Source organism: Psittacula echo, assembly GCF_963264785.1.
Source record: "Psittacula echo genome assembly, chromosome: 4".
In the NCBI taxonomy this organism is placed as follows: domain Eukaryota; kingdom Metazoa; phylum Chordata; class Aves; order Psittaciformes; family Psittacidae; genus Psittacula; species Psittacula echo.
Genome location: NC_137738.1, coordinates 4216768 through 4242697, shown reverse-complemented (window position 1 = coordinate 4242697; position 25930 = coordinate 4216768). Strand labels below are relative to the sequence as shown.

The 25930-nt window shown below is 42.2% G+C and overlaps 1 protein-coding gene across 4 annotated transcripts in view; it reads left to right on the top strand.

The window, feature by feature from the left end:
* The window catches only part of TTC7A (tetratricopeptide repeat domain 7A), a gene marked incomplete at both ends in the record, with an annotated part of 170005 nt that overhangs the window by 125148 nt on the left and 18927 nt on the right, over positions 1-25930 (top strand). For all 4 annotated transcript variants that reach the window (XM_080616900.1, XM_080616901.1, XM_080616899.1 and 1 more), the window contains one exon: positions 10820-11022. In XM_080616900.1, coding sequence (XP_080473026.1) covers positions 10820-11022 — 203 coding nt within the window. The remainder of the gene's footprint in view (positions 1-10819; positions 11023-25930) is intronic.

The window sequence follows — 25930 nt, the reverse complement described above, 5'->3', positions numbered from 1 at the left end:
GACTGTTTGATTCTCCCAAGGACTTGTAGGTTGCATGTCAGTTTGAGACACTCATGCAGAGATGCTATAGCAGAGCACATAAAGGGAGCAGTGAGAATGAACTCTACCCAGAGGCGATCTCCAGACTCATGAAAGGGTTTTATGTAGGACAGTTGGTGAGGATCAAAGCTGCCCAGCACATTCTGCCATTTGCATTCCAACATTTCAGGACTGATAGGAAATGTTCTGACCCTGCAGTTTTGCTCTCAAGAGATGCAGCTTTTCTCCCCGAGCTGGGCCTATAGCTGTGCACCTGAAATTACATTTGAGTGCTGTGATTGCTTCTGAGGTGTCTCTACAACAACAAAAAAAAGCAGAGCCCACTGGAACCTTGCTGATAATTTGCTATTCTGTATGCAGGAGAACCTTTCAAAGTCTCATTTCACTAATCTGTGCAATTGGCAATTCTCACATAAAACCTGGCAGTCTCACCCTACTTCTCAGCAAAGATTTTTATAGCTGTTTTTGTGGACCGTTTCTTACCAATTAGGCTTCAGTTCTGGTACAAAATACCTGACTTTCTTTTTTGTTATAATTTGACTTAACTATTAAAGAACAGAAGAAGCTACCTTATGAAGTGCATCATCCTTTTAAGTTAACCGCAAGTGTTCACATGCATTTACATGGCTTGCATGTATGTAAATTTCAATGATGTGCTTCGGGCTTCGAAATTCCTCACAATATTTTGCTTTATTCAGTTTATGCTCCTGATTTAAGGCTGCAGAGGAGGCTGGTGTGGAGGAAAAACCCTGATTTTATTGTGATAAGTCAGATGTCTGTTGTCCATCATCCTACAGATAGCTGTAGGCAGTGGACATTTTTGCTGCTGTGTGAAAAGACAAAAGCAATAAAGACCTAGTGCTTGCTGTGCCTTAGCTGTGAATTGCTACGATTATTTTTCAGTGTAAATCCAGTGCCTTTCTCAAAGGTGTTAATTAATTCTTTTAGACAGAATTTATTCTTAGAAGCTGTAACTTTTCTGTCCTGTCATTTTTTAAGTCTTTGGTTTGTTTCATGCTTGCTTCTAGCTGTACTTGAATCAGGATTGATATTCTGAAAATACATACTGCGACTGCTTTGTAATGTCATTAGTGGAGTCAGTTATTGTTATGGATGCAGCTTAATGAGCTCTTGGTGAGATACTGCCCGTTGTCTTCTCGCAGTAGTGTGGAAGTCGCTGCATCCTGAGAGATGAGGAGAGATGCAGGTGTTTCGAGATAGTCTTTACTCTCTGCAGACAAGGGCACAGCACCTGAATAATGAGAGGACTTCTTTGAAGTAGGTTGGATCTAACACTAGGCTTAGTGAGTGGAATAGTCCAAAAGGGTATCACTGACCCTCTGTACTAGAGTCTTTCCCATAAGAAGTTAATAACTTCCAAAACACAGGTATTTTGTAAACAACAAATTAAACAGAGATGTGTGGTCAAAAACAGTTGAGGAAGTCACATGCTTTTGCATTACAGCTCACCCCAAAATTAACAGCTGTGGAAAGCAACAGGAGATTAGCTTAACAGTCTGACACCTGCATCTGGAGTCCCTTCATATTCATGAAAGAGCTGCAGCAGTACACTGTAGATTTCTATCAGGTTTAGCTTGGGCTTGTTCTTTTTCAGTCAATCAGTAATCTTGTGACTCTAGGCAAGTTGCCTAACTTTTTCATACCTCAGTGTCCTATCTCTAAAGGGGAAAAAATGTTAATCTACCTTTAGGAAATGACTCGTGTATTGTTGGTTTGGTTGTCATTAACAGTTTATCCTTTTTATATGAATCATAAATCTTTAGATAAAATTATTACAGTTTCCTAACCTCATACTAACAGCAAATTTATAACAAAGCATCCGTCCTTTTCAGACACTAACAGGACGCAGCTGGCTATGTGTCTGTGTGTGGGTATGAATTTAGAGCACAGGCTGCAGTCGTGTCTAGGTTCCATTATAGCCATTACAGTTTCTGTGCCTCTTCATATCCCAAGGCATGAAAATGAATGGTACCAACCAACTGATGGAGTTGGAGCAGTTAAACTGGAAAGAGGTATACAAAGCCAGCTATCCCACAGCTGTGTGAGGCTGTTCTTGCAGCCCTTCAGCAGCCAGGCCAGGCCACAGAGCCAGCACATACTCTTGCAAAAGGGCCTGTTAGCGGGTGGTAGCTCTCAGATGGTGCTTACACAGGGGAATCCTTGCAGTGTCATTCTCCACCTGCAGCTGCAATTGGAGTTCCTGCCTATTGCAGAAGCATCCTCAGTCCCTTGGAGCTGGAGAGTCCTCGCTGCGCTCCTAATGGGTCTCACAATTAATGCCTGAGAATATGTGCGTTTCTTTAACCGTGGCTGAAGACAAGGCTGTGAACCCTGTGCAAATAGTTAAGTATCTTTATCACAACACAAAAGAGATTGTCTTATGCATACAAGGGCATAGACTTAGTGTTTTTATCTGTAACTTTTCTGGGTTTATGACCAGCACAGTTATATAGGGAAGATAATAAAGCAGCAGCTTTGGAAGCTCAGCTGCTAAATCCAGACGTGCTGCACTATAATGGATGCTGCACCTTGTCCTCTGCAGCAATGCCTGGTGAATTTTGGTAAGTTAAGTATTTTTTTAGCTTCCTGTAAGTGACCAAAGAGCTACTTGGTGGATCTGTGGTTACTAGAAAGAGCACTCTTCTCTTTCTCACATCCAAATAGAATAAATTCTCACTGTTAATCTTATGTCCAGCCTTCTCTTGTAGGACCACCTGCAAATACAGTCATCTGCAGCATGGAACTTGGCACATTTCTTGGTAGGCTTCTGTATCTTCCTGTTTTCCCTGCAGGTAGTCACAATTAACTTTGGAAGAGTACAAGGTCTGCTGTCTCCAAAGACTAGCGAGGTTGTCCACTCCTGACAGCAAGCATGCTTGGAATGCTGATAGGCATGTTCTGTTTTTCGAGTGCTCTTCAGCAAAGATTGTTAACACAGCTTGTGTGGTCTCTTTTATCAATAACCCCCCTTCCAGTCCTCTTGAAATGCAGTGGCTTCTTAAAAGAGAGCCATCTCATTAAGCTTTAACATTAATAAGCCCAAATGTTGTTCTTGGCCACAAATCTGAGAAACAGCTCATTTCATGGAGTACTCAGTAAGGGTGCCGCAGTGCACATGCTGTGGTCGTGCAGCTCCACAGGAGAGGTGGTCTTTATGCAGTCCTTATGCTCATTTCTCCTCTTTGTTCTTCTTTTCATGTCTGAGAGCTTGAATTCAACTTTGAGAGAAGGACCTTTGTGGCGTTGATAAAGCTTGTTAACTACTACCTCTTGTTGCAGGAAGAGCTGCAAGGGGAATCCTAGACATTACTGGTGATAATACTGCTTGTGTTACCAAGAGGAATGTCTGACCTAGGAACTATTTCTACCCCTTATTTCCTTTTTAAAATCATGCCAGTACTCTTCCTTTCTGTTTAGAGAATACAGTCATGCTGTTTGGCGAAGGGAAATGGACTTGAAATAGTTCAAATTTATGGCCAAAATTTACCTTCTTTCAACGTTTTTATAAGATCACTTTTGACCCAGAGAGCAAAGCATGTCAGTACTGAAAAGAAATAGTTTTAATAGTTTTAAGCTCTTTGGGTAACCAGAGTGATTTCTTATCTGAAGTACGTGTGATTATATTTCCAGGCAGTAATAACAGTATGCTCTATTTATACGGAGCATTTTAGACTGCTGCAAGCCAGTTTTAATAAAAGTTCTAATATCCCAGCTCCCGTTGCTATATTATTGTAAGCTTTACTTTTAACTACAATGTCCACTCTGTCTTCACTAGTACTTTATATCTGACAATTTAGCTTCTTGACTAACCCAATACTTTACCAAATATGGCCACTCACAGCAAAGTAGGTCTGGTAATTTGATCTAAGTTTGGCTAAATGCCTGCTAAGCACAGTCTGCAAAACTCACCAGGTAGACCTATGGCTAATTTAAAGGAGCGCTTAAAGGAAAATGGTTAGGATAACTATTCCATGTGCTCACAGTGGGGCTGGAGTGGGCTACCTGCTGTCTCGAGTTTACCCTAGGGAAAAAATACTGTAATGAACATGCCATGGATGAGAAACACAAAGAGAGCCAGTGAGGCAGAGAGCAGTGAGCTAATGGAAAAACATCTGCTCCCCTGAGCTAGGGACAGCAGGAACTTTCTTTTTTCCCTTCACGAAATGCCTGTGATTTATTTATTTTATTCCATACGGGCCAGTTCCTGGGAAAAAGCCGTGTTGGAGGAGATGGGCTGTGCTGCACAAGGACGTGTCTAAGGGCCAGTGGGGCTGCAATCTCAACCCCGCACTGCACAGCAGGTGCCTAGCTTGTGTTCACGTGGGTGCTTACATGCTCCTCCTTCTCTTTCAGCCATCCTAAGCCCCTTCAAGTTATTAGTGCTGATATTAAAGGCATTCATCAGAGCTGGGAAACATCTTCACTGACATTGCCAGAATAGCTGGGGTCAGATGCTGTCCCGTGATGCAGCATTGGTTGTTGGAGCAATTCTAATATTTTTCTTTTTTCTTATTTGGCGGGTTTTTTTTTTGGGTTTTTTTTTTTTGGTTGGTTGGTTGGGGATTTTTTTTAAGTGCTTTCAAATTTTAGAATTTCAAATTTAGAACGTCCCCATTCACTGCTTTAAGTTGTTGAGCTCCGTAAGCGCTGCTGGGTTTTGTGGCTCTCTACAGTGACACAAAGCAGTATGAAAAGCTGAAGCCTGCGAGAGCAAGCAGGAGAGGGTCCTTTATTCTCCTCAGCAATAGCTGTGTAATAAAGCTGTACTGCAACAATGGCTGCCCTGCAGTGTTTGCTCACTAGGAGGGATTAGCAACACTTAACACCAGAGATAGAAATGGTAAAATGAGCAGGTTTGGTCCACTTTGAAGTGTTGCTGGTGAAGTTAAGAAGCCTCCTGGTTTAGCAAGCTCTGTCCTAGGCTTTTCTGGTGCTGGCTAAGGACCACCAAATTCCCTATATCTCTTCATCTGGATGTCCTTAGGGGGAGATGCTAGGTTTTGATCTACATTCTCCAGCTTGGCTTATTTTATTTTCTATCAGCAGTGAATTTAAAAGGTCAAAAGGAGTCTTGGCCCTACATCAGTATTGGGCATTTTTGGATTGCTTCCCCCATTCCTGAGGCTTCTGGATATTGCTCATTGCTGGAGCAGGCCATGAAATGCTGTGGACTGATAATCCATTGGCATGGGCGGTCTTCAAAGAGCACATGCCATTTCTCAAAATCTGGGACATGCAAACATGTATGTGTGTGTTGAACACTCACTTGAGAAGGAAACGGGCAGCAGCTAGCAATGCTCTTTGTTAAGCGGTCTGTGGCTCCTTTGCCAAGAGATGGAGAGAAACCTGTTGCAGTGCCAGTGGTACCCAGAGAACAACAGAGGGTACCAAATACTCGTATTTCCTCAGCTTCTCAGTAAATTTTGGGCAAGTGATAAAGTGTGGACAGTCACTAAGAAGGAATCAGGACATTTATTCATGCCAAAGACAGAAAATAGGAATTTATACTTAACTGGGTTGGAATATGAAGAGTTAGGAGTCCTTTCTTTGACTACAGCCAGTAATACATGTTTTGAAAGAGGGCACAGGAAAACCCAAAAGGTGCCCTTCTAATGGAAGCGTTTTTATGTCACCCTTATCAGTGTTCGCCTTATTGCTTCTCCCAGCTGGGAAACAGCTGTTTCCTCACCAGTGGGGCAGGCCTTACTTCACAGAAAGGAACTAGCTTTTTCTTAGTATTTCAAATAATGTTTTGACCGTGCCATTTAGTATTGGCTGTGGCTTGTGGTGGTTCTTTGTTGCTTCCAGAAACTTTCACTCTAATGCTGCATTAGTAAATAAAGAAGATAGTGGCCATTTCAGCCCCTGTGAGACCTGAAGCTTGGACACTCAAAGTGGGTCTCTGGACTCCAGTTAACTACCAGTTTGCTTGCAAAGTTAGCCTTTGAGGATGTAAGTCTGTTGCCTCGTTCAAAAGAGTGTCTGAGCTCAGGTGGACGGGAACATGTGGCAGTTTCTGTTCTTCATTTCTGTATCACAGGTTTTCATCAAATGAAATTATTGCAGTCAGGATACAGCTTGAGGAATGTTCCATCTAATCTACTCACAAATTGTCAAGCTCCTGCATGCAGGGTGGTGCCATCACATGGAACAGTGACTAAACCTAAAGTGTTGGGGGAGAACCCTTTGTGACAGTAACAGCTCTGTACTCACTGCTGAAGGCAGAGCTGTCTCAGAGGAGCAGGTCTTTCCAGCTGGCTAAGGGCTGCTGCAGTTACAAGCAAGTTAGGATCCTGAAGGCAGATGATGTGGAGCAGAAATCACCTCCCTACACATCCTCACAGGTGCTGTCACCTTCCTAAAGTGTGAAGTGCTGCTCCCCGCTGTACCATCCTGCTGGACATCCGGCTGCATTGCGCTGGCCATGTCACTGTGCAGTAGCATTTTTGGGGTGGATAAGAGTAGACAAGTGCTTTAGATCTGGCGGGCACACACAACCAAGTGATGTGGAGCAGTCTGCTTGTGGGAGTTAAGTGCTGCGTCTTGGGTAACACCAGACGTGATTCACGAGGAATGGGGTTTTAACTCTTGGCTTGTTCACACTGCAGAAATACATTTCACATCAGTTTGATTTATTTGGGTTTTTTGCTAGAATTACAGTTGTTGCAGCTTCTGTGGTGACAAGCACAATCACTCTTGACACTGCTTTGAAACACCTAGGAAACAGAGAACAGAATCAGTGTTCAAGGTGATGGCAAGCAACCCTGTTCCTGAGACTAGCACTTTGATGCAGACGTGACTAGATTACACTGTTGTTACTCCTCTGGTGGACTCCTTAACAGAGCTATGTCAGATAATCAATCTTGGAGACAATAAAAGGAGCCTGACTGTAGGAGACACAATTTTGTCAATGTTCTGGGGAGTGCTCTCAATCTGTGGGTTTGTTTCTGGTCTTTGGAGAGCAAGTAGATGATAGGCATCTGGCAAATCTCACTTGATTAAGGATCCTCACAGTAGATGAGCTTAAATGCTAGCAGAAGCAGCTGGAAGAACTGGGAGCTCGTATTAGGAGCTAATGATACCCTGAGTGGAGATGTGTGTTGCTCTCACAGACTGGGTCCAGCATTAAGACCAGTGTATCAGTGGAAGTCTAGTTGCAAGTCAAGACAAAGGAGGCTATACCCAAAAGAGGAGTTGACAGCTGTTGGAAGAACAACAGAGTAGGCTGGAAAGTTCTGCAAGAGAGCACAGATGGGAAGCATAAGGTGGATATGAGAAAGGAATGGAGCATGCTAGGCTAGACTTTGGAGTCAGCAGATAGAGGAGGTGGTACATCTAGGATGATCACCTCTCTTTGCTCAGTAGCATTTGGAGAGCATTTGGTGGTACTTAGTTCAAAAAGATGTAAATTTGTTTGTTTTTATGAACATGGTGATAAGTGAGAAAGAGCAGGAAGCTTGCAAACATGACCTTGAGATTCTAAGATACAAAGTATGTCAGTACCAAGAATGATGTAGTCCAGCAGCTGGAGGTTTATAAGTGTTTTCCTTGAAGCATTGAATCTTCCACGGGATAAGAATTACACATATTCTGTATCTGTGTCAGCCTGAGGAGATACCCTGTGCTTTGGAGTGGAATTGGATGCCATGTCTCTATAAGAGAACTTCCTCATGAGGGCTGCTAATTTGGTTAGATGTCTATTTACAGCATAATTAGGCGACATAAGGAGATGTGCTGAATAATGCAGTGGACAGGAAGCTGCTAACCCAGGTAACACAAAGGCAGGTGTTTCAGTACTTTCAGTAGCATTGAGGCGGCTGTAGTATTACCATGATAAATTGAATGAGTCCTTGGTTTTGGGGTTTGATTTGTGTCTCTAGCTGTGTTTTTATTCTGTGTTGCATAAGAGTTATTTTGTTAATCTGTAAATAAAGTAAGTATGTAATAGAAGTGAAAAATGAGCTTACAGAAAACACATTTTAATGCATGCCTAAATGATTTCCTTTAATGGCTATTTTTAGCCGGGTGGGTGCAGTCCTTTCATTTGGTAACCCAAAGGCACCTCTCTCGTTCTGTTTTCATGCAAATTACGCCTCCCACACCATTAAATCGTGTTTTATTGACCCTGAGCCTGCGAAGAAGTGGACTGAACTTTAATATGCTACATTACCATATCATAAAATGCAATTTGTAGATCTTATTTAGATTCTGTGTTGCTGCACTTCCTCTAAATAATTGTTATTATTGAAGAAGATTTACAGGCACCATTGAAATAAGTACTCTCCATTTTGCATGCACTGAAACACTGGCTCTGCGTGATTCCGCATCTAAACCCTCCCGCTCCTGATTCTTTTCTGAAATGAAACAAGTCACAATATGCTGTTAGTTGCTAATAGGGCTTCTAACATGGCAGTATCCAGAACTTGCTCTGACTTTGCACAGTACCAGGATTTCACCCCTTCACTGTTAAGTTTGTGCTAACTTTGCAAATGAAGTGTCCATCTTCAGGCTGTGAATCGTTATTTTGCACATCCCCATCCTCATTATTGTCACATGCACAGCATCAGCTGTTACGCAGCACTTGGCAGGAAAATGCTGTGTTCCTTGGGAAGTGCAAGTAAAATACTGTCCTCCCACAAACTTTTGAATAAGCTGCACACATACTCAGCTTGGCAAGGTACATGGCCTTGCTTTCTGTTATTACAGATAGCTGCAGCCTCTTGGAGCCAAGGGAAGGAGTGCATGCTGAGATTTCATAATGATTAACCAGAAAGAAATGTCGATGAGTCACTCAAAGAGTATAGCTCTCACCAAGGAACTAATGTTTTGCTTATGTTGGCAGCCTTGGAGAATGACATTTATCTGTAGCACAACCTAGGGATGGCTAGAAAATATTCAATTGTTTTCTGGACGATGTCTCACTCTTCTTCTAGAAGGACCACTTCAGAAGAGGAAGGGTGTTCAGCCATGCTGTCATTTCAGTCCGTGATCATTTTCAGCGCACCAGTAAAAGTGCTGTTTTCTGTCCGAGTCTCGTGTCACACAGGCCAAGGAGGAGCCTTTCCATGTTCAGGCAGGACTGCCTTCGAGATGCTCTCCTGCTCACCTCTACCCAGCAAGCTCCGTGTCAGCAAGCCAAGTCCCCACAGTCATCTGGGTCTCACAGCAGTTTGAAACTGGCAGAGTTTCAAAGCTTGTTAAGAAGAATTTTCAGGCTGATTTCCCCCCTCACAGGGACTTCCTGAGAATATTCACTGCCCTTAAAAGTCGGGGCATTTAAGGTTATGTCTAATTTCAGAATTATTTATCTAAATCTGGAGCATGAATTAGTCATTTCGAATTGGACTCTTGAACTGTCAATACTTACTGCATTACCACATCAGCTAAAAAAGAAAAAAGACTTTAAGCTTTTCCAGTCGTACCATGTAGAACACAAACAGGTTATAGACCAAGGAGCAATGGCTGCTATATTGAGAAAATTATTGTTTGTGTATATCTATATATACATGTATACAATAGGAAGAAGTTATTAGAAGAAATTCTTCCCTGTGAGGGTGATGAGGCACTGGCACAGGGTGCCCAGAGAAGCTGTGGCTGCCCCATCCCTGGCAGTGTTCAAGGCCAGGTTGGACACAGGGGCTTGGAGCAACCTGGTCTAGTGGAAGGCGTCTCTGCCCATGGCAGGAGGTTGGACCTGGATGAGCTGTAAGGTTCCCTCCAACCCAAACCGTTCCGTGATTCTATACATGCATATATGTGTTTCTGAAAACAGTTTCCCGATTTAGTTATGTGTGGCAGTGAAAATTGAGTATCACTTTTAAAGCTTTTTGCAAGAATAGGATGCATAATAAATCTAGAATTAGAATTCGCTATTTCAGTTAGAAGGGTCCTAGAGCAATCATCTCGTCCAGTGATGATCTACTCCAAATTCTGAAAAGTGTTAATGTTTAACCACGATATATGTTATGAAATCTGTTTAACATGAGAAATTATTTTGTGTAAAAATAAGCAATCAAGCACATCAGCATGCCTGTTACTTATTTTTTTCCTAAGAAAACCACTAAGATAGTTGCTGATAGTTGAAGAAAGTAAATGACTAAGCAGTTTCTTCCAAGAGTTCTCGTTTTTTCGGTAGCATACGTATGAGGAAGTAAATATGTGAATACACAATATAAGTAATTCTCTGTGATAAAAACCTTTTGATTTTAATAGACTCTGAAAACTTAAGGGACAGCTATCTCATAAACTAGACAAATAAGCAGAAACACGTCTAATAATCTTTTAAAATGTGGAAATACGCTTTTAAATAAGTTATCTGATGTCCAGCTCCATCAGATGTATCCCATTACTTTGACATGTTTAAAGTTCTCAGCAGACAGTGATGGCTTATTCTGTTCTTTTTCCTTCAGATTATTTGGAAATACATATGATGGCTCCAAGTGGCTACCAGCCCTGCTTCCTTAGGGCTCAGTTCAGCACTGTTTACATTCCTGATTGACTAATCCTTAAGGCCAGGACACCACCCGAAGGTTTCCATGGATGTCTGTATAGAGCCCTTAGCGTTAAAAAGAGAACCATTCAGTAAATCTGCTTGTGATAGTAAGCACTAACTGTAGTAGTAAGCATTGTGAAGCATCATGGCCTCACGTCTTAATATGCTTAAGGGAGATGATATGTAGTTAATGTGAAGAAAGGTCTCTGACTTATTTCAACTAATGGTAGGGTGTTTTTTGGTTTTTGTGTTTGTGGTTTTTTATAGCTGAACTCTTCATGGAACAGCAGCATCTCAAAGAAGCAGGCTTTTGTATCCAGGAGGCAGCTAGTCTTTTCCCCACATCTCATGCTGTACTGTACATGCGTGGGAAGCTTGCAGAGATGAAAGGCAATTTGGAGGAGGCGAGGCAATTGTATGATGAAGCACTCACAGTGAATCCAGCTGGAGTGGAAATTATGCACAGCCTGGTGAGTTTGCAGGGGCTCAGCTCCATTATAGTATTTATGTTCCTGATTAACTGTAATAAGAGGAAAGAGGGCTCATGCTTGCTCTGTGTTTCATTGTCTTCCTAATCCTGAGAGCAAGTGACTGTTCCAAGAATAAACCGGGTAGCTTGAACCTCTATTTTAAGACTGGATTAAATGCTTTTAACTAATTAGGACTTGTGTCAAAAGTAAATATTTTACTGATAGTTTTGGAAGTCAACTCACTGTTTGTCTTTGCTGCTTTTTCTACTAACTGTTATACATTTTAAATAAGCAGTACACTGATGTTTGAAAGGTCTCGATTAAGTAACTATAGAATGTAGATATATACGGGGTTTGTACCCCACGGGTACAAATGTATACCATGTATATATGTTACTCCGTGTATATATGGGGTCTGAGTCTTGTGTCTACTCAAATCAAGCTAAACTGTGAGTTTACAGTAAAACTAATCTGTTATTGTCTTAAGCTGTGGCTTAGCTCCAGCCTTGTGTAGGGACTGTGACTCCACATTTGTGGGTCTTTTTGGAAACACTCCTACCCAGCAAGTATGTTGCTGTTGCACCATCCCCAAAACAAACTTACTTACAGAGCTTAATAATAATAATAATACAGGGAGCTCTGGGGAAGACTAAAACCCACTTATCTTACAAAATCAGAACAGTTAATCATGCTTCATCATGATGTCTCATCTTAACTGCAAGCCTTACTACGCCTCTCTGGGGTTTTAGAAGTCTTTCTTGACTAATGTAATTTTCACAGGCATTCTATAACCCGTGTGACTGCTTTGTGTCTTTGCTAGCAGGTTTGTATTTCCTGGCATAAATTTGGTTCTGATGGGGTTTGCAGGCAGCTCCAGAACTGAAGGGGTGTCAGCGCACAACAGAACAAATGTAAAGAGAAGTTATAATTGAGAGAAAAGAGTAGAAGCTACAGGCAAGGAATGAGATATTTTTAATCCTGAGTGTTCAGTGCAAAACTAGCAAATGAATAGCTGGTGCATATGTCAGGAGAAGGTTATGAAATAGTTATGTATATATCAGGCTTATATGGGGCAATAATATTACTTTGTTGCTGTAATCTAACCTTTAGAAAATCAGGCAGTAAAAACTTGGCGAGATAGAACGCATTCTTTGTTCAGTTAGTGTCATGATTTCAGACAAGTCGCTGGTGTCAGAGCAGCCATCAAGTCAGATGCCAACATGATACTAATAGCTTTCGTTTTTGTCTCATTTTATGGGCAGAACCACGTACTGTGTCTTCTCATTTCAATTTTCTGAACCTGTAGTCATTTGGAATGAAAATTTCTGAGATGCACATCTGCTCTGGCCCAGTTTACTTTGGAAAATGTCACCCAACATGGCTTAACTGTTTCTGAAAATGAAGCTGAAGAAGAGACCTTAAATGCTTCTGTGACATCTTATTTACTGTGCTTTAGTGCCTCTGGGTTTTGTCAGGAATAGGTAATCTTTGTCATGTATTAATGTGCTTTTTACCATCCCTAACAAAATCCTTCCTAGGTTATCCAAGTATAACCTTTAAAAAACCACATCTTATATGTGCTTAGTAGATAGGTATTTCTGAAATCTCTAAGGACTCTGTGAATGCTCATTCCCCTCAAACCCCAGTAAGCTACATCATCTCTTAGTCAAGGAGTAGAAGTAAAATTGAAGAGAGGTTAAAGACAGAGGTTGGGGGCAGAGACTCAGTTTGTGAGCAAGTCAGGAAGAGGAAAGATAAACTTGGTAACAAAACAAGAGAAATAAGGATAAGTAGGAATTCAGATAGGTAATACTGCATAAGACTGGATAGATAAGAAGAATGGGATTGGAGTAAGGAAACAGGCCAAGACACATGAGCTGAGGGGCGGGCATGCTGGAAAGGATGAGTTAAAGAGGTCGATCTTATGAGACATTCAAAGGAGCATGAACCTGTAAGTTAGTCACTCCATAGCCTTCAGTCTCCTTAGAATTCTGAATCTTCCCATCCTGGTGCCAGTAAATACCAGTGAAAATCACTTGCTTAAGCATGTGCCTCATCTCCTGTAGCTCGGCCATGCTGGCAGCCTGTGTTTTACACCTGTTAGCTAAGATAGCGAAGGTTTGGTCTATCCCTGCTGATGTGAATCATGGCAGTACTTCTAGAATGCCACATAATGGCATTCCTTTGTATATTTTTCCAAAAGCTAGGAAATTGCACATAACAAGTTATAAGCATCTGATGAGCACTATAGAAAAGCGTGTAAAGAAATTAATCATTCTGCCTTCAGAACAGAGCTTGGAATACTGTGCAGTAAACAAGGCTTTTAGGGCTATGCAGCAAACAAAAAGGGCAAAAATAAAATACTGAGTGGCTAAGTGATTTTGTCCTGTGCACTGAATGAGACAGTGTCCCCATGAAGACCTTAAGACTGGGTTTACGCAGTTGAGGTTATAATATAACAAGTGTTAAATTCTGCATCTCCTCAAGGCCATCAGAAGAATTGATACCTTTCTGAAATGTATGTAATAGGCAAGTACTAGCTGTACTGTTATTAAAAATACAAGTTCTTTGAGCACTGTATGTTCAGTTTCCTTCCGGAGGGACATCTATGTCTTGGATTATGCAAAAGGCCAGATAGGATTATCAGCTAGTTCTAAGTGGCTTGAAACTATGGAAGACACACAGGCACCTGAAATTCAGTTCACATAGAATCATAGAATCATAGAATATGATTCTATGAATATGCTGTTTCAGTGCTGGTCTCCCCAAACATTTGAGTACGTAGTTTTCCTACTGTAGCAATACTGTTATGGATGTGTAATAATTTAGGGAAAGAGGGTCTGGTTATGAGAATTGCTGTTTGATTTAGTGCAGCTGCCATAGAGCTGACCTAGTCCACTTTAAGGGAAAACTCTGCTGTAGACAGTGCCGATTCTCTCTGGTGTATCAGCATTCAATTAGCAAAGTAGTCATGTCTCTTCCCTTGGGCTCTCAGAACTGGGTTGTCAAAGCTATAATTGGAAAATTCCAACCTGAAGAGCACTGCTGGCTTTAAATGAGGGACATGAATTTAGCAATGAACGAGTCCATCGGGTGTCAATGGCTTCACTTTTACACAGGGTAGAGTCACTACCATAATAAACACAAGCTCTTTCCCTCTGTAGGTGAAAATGCTGTGTTTTACTGTGACTATCGGGTGTTTACAATAGCTGTCAAATCAGTGTGCTTTCCATATAAAGGATGCTGCTGCATGGAAGAGCAACACTACAGCAGGACTGCAGTACTGAATGCATCTGATGGGGTGGGTACCACACACTGCTTCATTGCAAGGGCTGTTGGCACTTGGTGTCCGATCCTGTAGTTAGGAAACCACAGGCACACAGAAAATACCACATAGTTGTGCTGCCTCTTCATAGCACTTACACTTTTTAAGCGTTGCCACAGGATCCTTAAGCCTGTATTAAGAATCCACCAATGGCCTTTACAAAGTAAATACTACTGGCTAATACCTAATCTAAGAAAGCACATTTGTTGAGGAGTTCTGTTTTCGTTTGGAAAATAGAATCAGTTTAGTGGGCTCTTGGGAACATTCTTAGGTGTGGAGCTACTCCTTTGGTTGAACAACTCTGCTGTCAGAAACAATTAGCTTGTCTCAGCCCTTAGAAACTGTGCATGCTGTAAGACCACAGCTCTCTTTAAGAAATACAACTTGCTAGAGGTTTATTTTCCACATTTCTCCTCATTCTGTCTAACCTGTTTCTGTCTTAGCTCCTTTTATTAGAACAGCCCTGTTCTGTTCTTTTCTTCTTTCCCTTTCTGGGACCTGCTCACAAGGATTATAGAGCCCTTCTCTCTCCCAAGGGGGCTGATGGAGATTCCACTGAGTGGGTATATTCACTGGTCCAGGAACAAGAGCGTAGCCTGTATCCCCTTGTCTTACACTGTGACTAGTCAGCCATGCCAGATGCTGATCTCTGACAGCACATTTCTAAACAAAATCACTACAGCTTACTTCTTCCAGTAGGTTCCAAATTTGATTATATAACATCACGATATGCACAGCTTTGGGATGGTGGTAACAAAACTGACATGTGCCCAACCAAGTCAGAAAATACAACATAAGCCAGAGCAGATGACACCTCCTTGTAAAGCAAGAAACAAATCCACCTACCTGTATGTCGCTAGAGAAATTGAGATTTGCTAGTTCCCAGCCACAGTGCATTCAGTATCATTCTCTCTTTGATTCAGAGGAGGAGAAAATCAAAGCCAGCATGTTGGATTTGAGTTCTAATGCTCCATACATAATATTGCAAGAAAAACTAGAAGCATGCTGAGATATTCAGAAGACTCCTGCCCAGCATGCATCTCACATAGGACTTTGCCGAGTTAGAACAATTCTCAACATGTTTTAGTTCAGGGAAGAAGAAAGAGAATCATGTATTTAAAGGGAAAAAATGGGCAGTCTGATCTCCTTCAGTGTGCCAGATTTAATGGAAACAAAAAATATCATCAAACCAGATTGCTTGAATCATTCTTAAGTCTTACTGATTGCAGAAGAAGACTGTAATGGTTCTTCACTTCTGTCAAAGGCTGGGGCAAAGATGATAAGGTTGTTATCAAAGTGCTGTGTAGCTGTCTGCACTGCCTCATCCCTATGCTTGATAGCAAAACAAAATGAAATGTATATTGGGCTTTGTTTGGTGGGTTTTTCTGGAGGTTAAATTGGAATGCATTCTTTATAAAGTGATTCTGTGTTCCGTTGTGACCACAGAAATGTGTGGCAAATATAATCTAGTGAAAATGAGTTTGATTTGTTCTGTAATCGAGTTGAATAGAATATACAGGTAACACCGGTTGTGCTAATCATGAGAGTTGTTTTTTCTTAGTGAGACAGTCATCTGTACTACAAAACATGATTGGCAGCCATGCAGAAGGGCTTTACAGTCATGTACTGTGCAGTCCTACCTCTAACCACAGTAGGAAAAACTCAGCTTCCTACACATCTGGCTTTAAGTCATTTCAGCTGGGCCAGCAAATTGACTGCAGGCTGTTTTGTGACCCTTGTTTTCTGAGATTTGTAGATTTTGGCCTTTCCCTGGGAAGCCTGGTTATTTTTTGAAAAAGCTCCTGTGGTAAATGCAGTTTGGGAGGTATCAGCCACATAGCAGAGTCATGGAATGTGGAGGTTGTAAAGGATCTTGGGAGATCATGTAATCCAGCCCACTGCTCAAGCAGGTTCAGCTAAAGCAGGGTAACAGGACTGTCCCCAGTTGGAGTTTCACTGTCTCCAAGGATGGAGACTCCACAGCCTCTCTGGGCAACTTCCTCCAGTGTTTGACCACCCTTACAATAAACAAAGCTGAACCTCAAGTTTAAATGGAATTTTTTCTGTTTCAGTTTGTGCACATCCAGTCACAAGACAGTCTGGTTCCATCTCCTTTACACCTTACCATCAGATATTTAACCATATTGGTAAGATCCCACCTGAGACTTCTATTCTACAACATTAACAGTCCCAGCTATCTCAGCTTCTCCTTGTATGACAGATGCTCTAGCCCCTTAATGATCCTGGTGGCCCTTTGCTGGACTCTCTCCAGTAAGTCCATGTTCTCCTTCTTCTACTGAGGAGCCCAGAACCAGACACAGCACTCCAGGTGTGGCCTCACCGGTACAGAGTAAAGAGGAAGGATCGCCTCTCTCAGACTTGTGACAACACTCCTCCTCGTGCAGCCCAGGATGCCATTAGCTGCCTTTGCAGCAAGGGCACATTGCTGGCTCATGGCCAGCTTGTTGTCCATCAGAGCCTTCTCTGCAAAGCTGCTTTCCATCCAATCATACCCGCAAAGTGAGGGCAGGCATATGTGGTACTTCTGAGGTTATGACTTAGGTCAGGGACATCCTGAAGTAGATGCAGGTTCTACTTGCTTAATAATTCACAGTGGATTTCTCCTTCATGAACTTGTCTTGAGTCTGTTGTCTTTCAGCATTGACAGTACCCTTCGGCAAGGAGACCCACAGGTCTGCTTTCTGTTGTACAAAGAGCTGCCAAACTTTATATGCTCTGGATGCAGCTTTTCTTCAGCCAAACTGGTGCACCTAGGTCTTATTCTGGAAGACGTAACACATCACTGATTCTTAATCATCCCCCTTCCATTACGGGTTTTATAGATATTTATCACCAGACCAGTCCCATTCCCTTCATTATTGCTGTTGCCTCTCTCTGAATTTCTAACAGTTCTTATTATGATAAGGAGACCAGAGCAAATAATGCTCCTAGAATAAACTAGCTTAGCTTCAAAGGTAGTGTTGTAGTCTCACTATTAAAAAAACTCGCACTGTCCCATGGTCTTCTACTCATATAATTATTACCTATATACATTTTCATACAAATACAACATTCTATTTGAAATCTTTTGTGTTAACCTGATCTCATTATCACAGCTGTTTCCATCTTCTCTTGCCTGCAGGGTCTATATTATTTTCTGAATGGTCAGCACCTCTGATTGAATGCATTGTGATTCATAATATCAAGGAGCAGTGTAACGGTGTTGTCTTGGGTCCTTGCAGAGAGGTCAGTGTCCCAGTCTGAATACAACACAGACAAGAAGCCTGCAGCTCTAGTCTTTGATATATATTCTTCATTCTGCTTGCTAGAGACATCCTTTTTGCTAAGGAACACAAATTTCTCTCTGCTGGTAATGCTAGAAGCTGAAGAGCTTGATTGAGAGAAGGGGTTTTTATGATCTTCCTTTTGTCCTTTTGATTAGATTTGAGTGTTTAAAAACTATATGATGATTTGTTTAAATCTACTGCTCTTAATTGTTTAGTTGGATGCAAGGGCTGAATAAAAAGAAAGGGCCTTTACAAAGAGTCCTGGACTGCTTAATTTGGCCTTCATTGTGTACTTAGGATGCAATTTCATGTTCATTTTAGAAGAAGAGTCAACCTATTGTCTCCAGACTCTCATTTGGTAGCATCAGGATAATTTGAAGACTACAGTTTCCCCTGAATAGAACATGGAAATGAATTATTTCTGTTCATTTATCTCATTTTACCTCACAGTATGGTGCATGCATCCTTATTTTCGAAGGCATCCATTCACATAATAAAAACATAGCTTGATTGCTTAATATTTTCAAGGATGGCATGCATTACTTCCTTGGGGATTTGTTTCACGCTGCCATGAAGCAATCATATAAATCATGGGGCACATTCTCAGCATGGGTAAATTATTATAACTCCATCGTCTGTATGTCTTGTAAGGTGGCTAGGACCCTAATTAAAAGCATTTTTACATTGAAAGCTGAAGTTAGAATGCATTCTGTGCTTAAATGTGGGAACAAAAGAGCGTAGTTTTCACATTAAGAGTTATTTATCATCTGAGGAGCTGCTTTATGTCCATAGTTTACCCAATTTGTTAGCTATTTTGTAAATAAGTACGTTGTGCTCTGTTTCCATTTTCTAGTGACATTTCTTGCTCAGGTTTTTTGTATTTGTATACAGAGAATTGAACATCACAATTAAAATGCATCCCTAAGTAGTTTAGGACAACTGTGTATTTGTCCTGAGTGTAATTAGGTGGATAATTGTATCTAGAGTCACAATGAGCGACGTGTGTTGGAGATGTTTCTTCCTAGCTGCATTTGATGCTCCCTTTGCTCTAGTTTTGGCAAAGGTGATAAGCAGAATTAGGGACTGGGTAATTTTGATGAAGTGGACAGTTACTGTTGTGATACTGAAAATATTTTACATAATCACAGCTATCATTTAAAGGGAATCTGAGAAATTGCTGTCATAAGAACTTGAATTTCAGTAGATAATGATAGCAAAATGAATTTTTAACTGTTCTTTAACGTACAAAACAACTGAAGCTTTACTAGTAACACCATTTTTAAGGTTTTTCTTAAGTACGTATACGCATTACATTCGTTATATTAAATCTTTTTGGATGGTAACAGATTTGTTTATTATTTCTGTTTATCATCCAGAATTTCCGTATGTGAAACCTGCTTCAAGAGAGGGTTATTTGTAAGGTTTAGAGTTACTATAGCTTTTAATTACATTGTGTCTGCGTGATCCTAGGTCTGTGTGGCTTCTGAGTTATAACATAGTAAGATGCACAGAAATAGAAAGGTAAAAGCCAACATCACAGATCACAGTACTGAAGATGTAATGTATGCCATGTCCTCCAAACCTGTGAAGCCACGAGCCATGTTATTGGGACTGTTTATAAGGGGTGCTGACACAGAGGTGATCTCTTGGCATTTTAGAAGGAGCGAGATTGAGCACCCAAAGGCAAGATGCGGGAGGGAGCAAGCGAGTTCCTGATTTCCCTTCCCAAACCCAGCGCCGTTTCATGGCATTTATCAGAACACTTCAGGCGAGGGCTTTGCTGCTGTTGTGCAACAGGGTGGGTCCTTCCTCTTCCAGAGAGCACAGAACCGCAACTCAGTCATTTTCCATTGAAGGCAATTCACTGAAGAGGGCTGGAGAGGAGGTGGAGCCCTGGCTCCCGCCATCCCCAGCGCTGCCAGCTCCGCTGCACTTTCAGCTGTGATTATGTGTCACACTTTACACTAAACCTCTGTGAAACAGGGATGGAGCTACTAATCTACTTCATCTGGGGTTTGTGGAGCTTAATTAATATCTGCACGTACTTTGAGATGACAGGCGCTCTGTAAGCGCAAGATCTTATTTATTGTAATTATATGTCTTGATTCCTGTGGTGCTTTATTCATTTGGGCGTTTGGACCACAAATTATTTTGGGCAAAGTACTGCGACTGTTCAGCACAAATGATGTGCTTTATAGCTCTGAGTACCCTTATGTCCCTAAATGTAGGTAGTGATGAAAACATTATTGCAGTGGGAGTGGGATTTAGGAGGCAAATCTGTGAACTGTTTCTTCTCTAGCAAAGATTTGTTTTCATTAGAGGAGTCTGCCTTGCCTGCGTGTTGTGCCTTGCCGTCCATTGTATTGATAAATTGTTAGAGCAGTGCTGTGAAGGACAGTAAAACAGAAGCAAATGTGAATCCGATGACTTTCTAGCACAGCCCTCTTCTCTTCCTGGGAATAAGATATGACAACGCCTGCAAAAAATAGCTTTTTGCGGGGGGGGGGAAGAAGGGAAGGGGGGAGCTTCCTTTCTCTGACAGTGAACATATCCTTCTGCTCTGCAAATTCAGCGCGAGCAGAACGTCTTTGTACCAGTGCAGTTCTGCAGCTTCCCCTGGTGAGGAGGGGGTTGGATTTTTAAGAGAGACATGACAGACCTCGAGGTAGGAAAAGCACTGGAGTAGACAGTCATTGCAAGCCTTTCCAAAAATGGAGCAACCTTGAACAAAGTGCCTTTTTTTTTCCCCCTTCTTTCTTAATTAAGTAATAGTGACAGTCAACAGGAGATTCTAGCAACCCAAAGGAAGAGCAGTGACGTCTTCTGTGATGCAGCCGGGAGAGCAACAGACTCTGGGGCTCTCTTAGGTCTACCTAATATGGAGTGTACAAGAAAACACTGGAAGGATGGATTTGCTAAGCCCTAGTCTCCAGCAGGATATTTTTGGACTACTCTGATACTACAGAATGTTTAAACGGCTCAGCCCACCCCATAAGTTTTACCTTGATGTGGGGAAATCCCTATAGACTGCTCACAATGTTTCTCAGGTTTTTTTCTATTCAGTGCTCTGCATTTCCCCGGTGCAGGCAAATGGTGATCTATGGGTATATAGAGTATGAGTGAGAAGGGAAGGGGAAAGAATTGGAAGGGACATACAAGAGACAGCAAAGACTGCTGCTTGCTTTAGAATATCAAGGTAAAGCACTGATGACTCAGTGACAGTTAAAATCACTTCTTTTCTCTACCATTAGCTGTTCAGCAGGTTGTTTCTTCCTTTTCCATCCGTCTCTGCCGTTTTGGCAGAGATTTTTGCAGGAGATGAACCTAAGCTTGATTTGCCCCAGAAGGCTCTTTCGATGCTATTTATTTGCTATTTTATCCAAGAAAGGTAAAATTCACTACAAAGAATATGAAAGTGCACTTAGGTCAGAAGCTTGTTCCAGTGGTGTTGAAGGAGTGTCTGAAAACAACAGAACAATCAATCCAGGACCAAGAAATCGGGAGGAACTCCTCAGCCCTTTGGAAAATTCGACTCCTGAGGCAAGAACATAATATAGGTTTCCTGTTTGTTCTTTGTGACATCTAAACTTGTGCATTTTTTACATGTTGAAAACACTCCTCTTGCTCCTTTCCTCTTGTCCTTTCTCATGCTTCTGTAAAGCTCCGCTCTTATCAATGAGCTGCTGTTTAATACTGCTAATGCTGCCAAAAGTGCTCAAAAGAGAATTCCCAGGTGGAAGCAGAGCAGAGGAAATAAACCCAAACTGCCTATGTTTGGATCAGGGGCGGGCAGGAAAGAGCCTGACTTGTCAGGGCAGCGAAACAAAGACTGGGAAGGGATACATTTGGTCTCTGCAGGTATGTCTGGAAACTAATAGTGAATGCTATGGGGAGAGAAAAGCTGCATCAGCTAAAGGATGCAGCTTTATCTGCTGTAAATTGGTGCTGGAGATTGAAGAGGGTTCCTGGCCATTGGTGCAGAGAGGTTCTGGAACAGCCTTCCAGGATGAGATGTGGGAGAAACAATCTGACCCCTATGATACCGGAGCTTTACTGGGGAGGAAGGGGGCAGCCCCAAAGGTCCCTGTAAGTAGGGTTTAAGCAAACCCAAGAGTGACTGCCTGTGCAGGCATTCGGTCTGCCTTCCCCAGACTACCAGTAACTGAATTCATACTGTCCTTACTTGTGACCTGAAACCAGAGTGTCCCCCTAATAATGTCTCACAGGCCCACCTGCTGTCCTGCCTTCCTATTTGCTTTTTCTGTTGAAAAACTTCTATTCCCAGAGCATTCTGTAATTATTTTTAGCTTTATTATTCTTTAAATTAGAGGTGGAGTTTGAATGTTGTTAAAGCTTCCCTGGAACACAGCCCTGACCTCCAGCTTTCTATATATATTTTTAGTGAGTTGTCAAGTGACTTGTGTGTATCATGGAGTGGAATGATGGATGTAGCTGGACTCACAGGAGAGTTGCATTGAAGTTCTCTTAAAAATAAGCAGCATTGTGACAGCTCAGCTCTACTGACAATAATGTCAAGTCAGGTTTAATAGCATAGTTCCTTATTGAATGAATCCACCCTGTAGGAAACAGTATGAGCATCCTGTGCGTGCACAAGACAAAAAAATCACTGTTAATCCCTTGGGAGGAAAAATATAAGATTAACGGAACAGCTGAATGAGTCTAATGAGAATCAGATGGCAAGAATGTTAATTTGGGACAGATACTCGTTTAAGCTGTCTGAAGGTATAATGCGGTAGTTTCCATATATCACCAAATGCCATGTATTCTCCTTAGATACATATCTGCAAGTTGTAATTTAATGGATTTGCACCTCTTCTGTATGGCTCCCTGACAGAACAACAGGGGATTTTCAAGCTAATCACCTTTCAGTGGGGAGATTTATGACCAGTGTAGTGAGCTGAGCCTTCCTTCCATCATGAAGGGCACAGACTGAAGACAGTCGTTGGGCACAGCATGCCAACTGGGAGCTGCTTAATCAGAAACAGGCTCGAGCATCTCTGTCTTGCATTTGCTCTCTGGAGTCATGCAGTTCACTGGCTTTGTCGGATATAATTGTTTGCCTAAATCTGTCCTGGTTACTAGTATTTTTGGAAGTTGGGTGGATAGCAATTTTTCTGTCATGCCTTACTTAATAGCCATCGGCTTTGTAAGAAGTGAACAAAGCAATGGGCTTTTAGACTTCCTATTTGCTTTTGAGAGTCTGAGGTGGCAATTCCATTTTAGGTACTTGTAAGTCATAGGTGAAGACTCACGTTGCCTAGTTCTCGGCCTTTAGCTTAGGTAGATGAGGTGGTCACTGTCTTCATGTGTTGCCCAGAGAAGGGGCTTCTCCAAGGTTGGTGCAGAGCTCCTTCTCTTAGGCTCCTGCTCTTCTCTCTCTGTGGAGAGTCTACCTCTGTTCTTCCCCTGGGGGTATAGGGAGACTGTGCAATTAAAGTGGGTGCGTATGTTTGTATAGGTCTCATACCTCTTTAAATTAATCACATGAGGCAGCTGAGTGTCTCCTAGTACATGGCCTAAGGCAGGAAATGAGATGAGATGAAATTACACTGACTTGTTCCAGAGAAATTACTGCTCTGATGTTTTCATATTTAGCCACATTCTCTTATTGCTTGTGTTCACCTGTTCAGCATTCATTTTAATACAAAGAGTAGGCTCATAAAGGCATCAGTGTTACAGTTGTGTCACTTACTGGGCTGCATCTGCTTTCCAAGATTGTCACTAGCATAAGAGACTGCAAATAAAAATCACCTGGAACGCAAATGGCAGCATCTCAGCAGTGCCAAGCTGTACAGTGGAGATTATTTGCTTATGCTTTTATTTGCCAGCATTGTCTAAACAAAGATAAGAACGTAAATGCTGTAGCAGAGCTTCCCAAACAGGATTACGGGGGTGATAGGAGCTAGCACTTAACATTACAATGATAGATGCCAGTGCGGGAGAGACGTCACTGCTCCTCTTACATCCTAAAAGCAGAGCAATAAAAGGGGAGGCAGGCCTGTGCAGCTCTATGTGAGGTTTGCCGCTTTACTCAGGATCTTTTAGGGGTTGATTCATTAGATTGGTACTGTGTGAGCTTTGCTTTGATTCCTCTAAAATACAAATTGCAGTTAATGTGACTCTGAAGGAGGGTGTTACTTTGTGAGCCTGAGTAAGTTTTACAACAGACCAGGCAAGCTCAATATAATCCCTGAACCGAGTGGGGAACAGGCCTCCAAGTCAGCTAATTTTGAATGTCAGCATGCATGGTACCAGGCTAATTGAGATACACAGAAACTGCCATGTGCCTTTTTAATTGCATTTAGACAAGATGTACAGTATTTGAGTCAGCTCGGCAGTGTTCCCACTGATGAGAGTGTTGATGACACCTGACACCAGTGATGATATATTAAGTGAGCTTAATATCTTAGCGCACATGTCATGAGGCACATTAGAATCACAGAAGAATGTAGGTGAGAAACGACCTTTCTTCTGGAGGTCATCTGGTCCCACCTCCTGCTCACAGAGGGGCCAGTTTCAAATATAGAGCAGGTTGCTCAGGACTATGTCCAGCTGAGCTTTGACATAGCTGGACATTCGTTTCCAAGGATGAATATTCCAGCATCTCTCTGTGCCTCAGTTCTGATGCTTCACCTCTCCTTGTGAAGACCTTTTTCTTGATAGCTAACAACCAGAATTTTCCTTACTATGCCTTCATCTGTTGCAACCAAGCACCTCTGAGAAAAGTTCGATACCATCTTTTCCAGTTATCTGTTAGGTAGGTGAAGGTGGCAATTGGATACCTTCTCAGCCTGGAAAGGGAAAGGCTGAATAAATGCTCATCTCAGGCTCCTCATATTGTGGTCCCTCCAGCCATGTCAGTGGCCCTCCACATGCCTTTCTCCAGTTTGTCATCATCTTTCTGGCACTGGAGAACTCAAAACTGGTGGCAGCACTCCAGTTCTATGCCAAATAGCAGGAAATAATTACTTTCAGTCTGTTGAGATGCATTACCTAATGCAGTGCAGCGTGAAGGCTTATCTTCAGTGCTGCACAGGATCCCTGCTGAGCTGCTTCTTCCCAGTTGGCATCCAGCCTGTACAGTTGAGTGGGGTCATTCCATCCCAGGTAAAGGATGTCACTGTTTAGCAAAGGAAGTTCCTCTTAAAGCTTCAGGGAGACTGGGGAGACTGACATGGCAAGAAAGACCTGAGTCATTAAGGGCTAGAGGTAAATCACACATAATGATCAGTTACAGCAAGTAAGACTTTTACACTCAAGAGTAAGTAAAAAATCGTGTGGTCAGTGCTTAAATACAGCGCTGCCATCTCTGAGTTATGCTGACGTTTTGGTATCAACCCCGAGTTTTTCAGTAACCCACAGTGCCCTTTGTGCAGAAAGCCAGTGTTCTGGGCTATTTTTCCACACTGTAGACAGTAAGGAATGATATTGTCCAAGACAACACGAACAAAAGCAGAGAAATGTGAGTAAGTTAGGCCTGTTGGGACATCAGTAGTCATTGGGAAGCTGTTGAAGTAAGACATCCTGGTAGGAGGCACCATGATGTGACCTGTGATTTTATGCTTTCAGTGTTTGTTTGTAAACAGCCAAGCTGCTGGAATGGCTCTGGCATTCTCTGTGGCCTACAGCAGGAAAGTAAATGTGTGTGTCTGTGTGTACACATGCATTTGTGTAACTCAGATTTACAAGAAGCATCGTGTCAGCTGGTTTTAGCAGGCTCAAGTTCAGTTATGAAGCCCCAGATGGAAGGAGCATCCCCTGTGCGTGCTGAGCAATCTCTTCTGGTTGGGGTCTGGTGCTTTGGAAATGGGACAGGTCCCCAGCACTGTCTGGTAAGTGAGCTGTGCCCCAGGGTAGGGTGAAGTAAGAAAATAAAAGACCCATATTCTAGAGAGGACTTTGCTTGCTGAACTAACCAGGCTGGGGCAGGAGGAGTCTAATTTGTTGAAAGAGTGAGGCCTTGTTTGTAAGCAATTAGTGATCCTGAAGTGAGTAGGGAAGGATGCTGGATACTCAAAATGGAGAGTGTGGTAGGTTGACGTTGGCTGCCCGTGTAGCCCGTCTGCTACCAAAACCTTACCATGCAAACACAATGCAGAGACTCATAGGGAATCCATCATCCATGCTTTGGCTCTTGTGTGTCTGTAAGCTGAAGTCACCCACAAGAACATGGGCTAGCAGTGGAGAAGACAAGGGGTAATGAGTGCAAGTTACTCCTGGGTTGATTCTAGTTGGACACTGGAGGAAGATTTTTCACAATGAGAACAATCGGGAT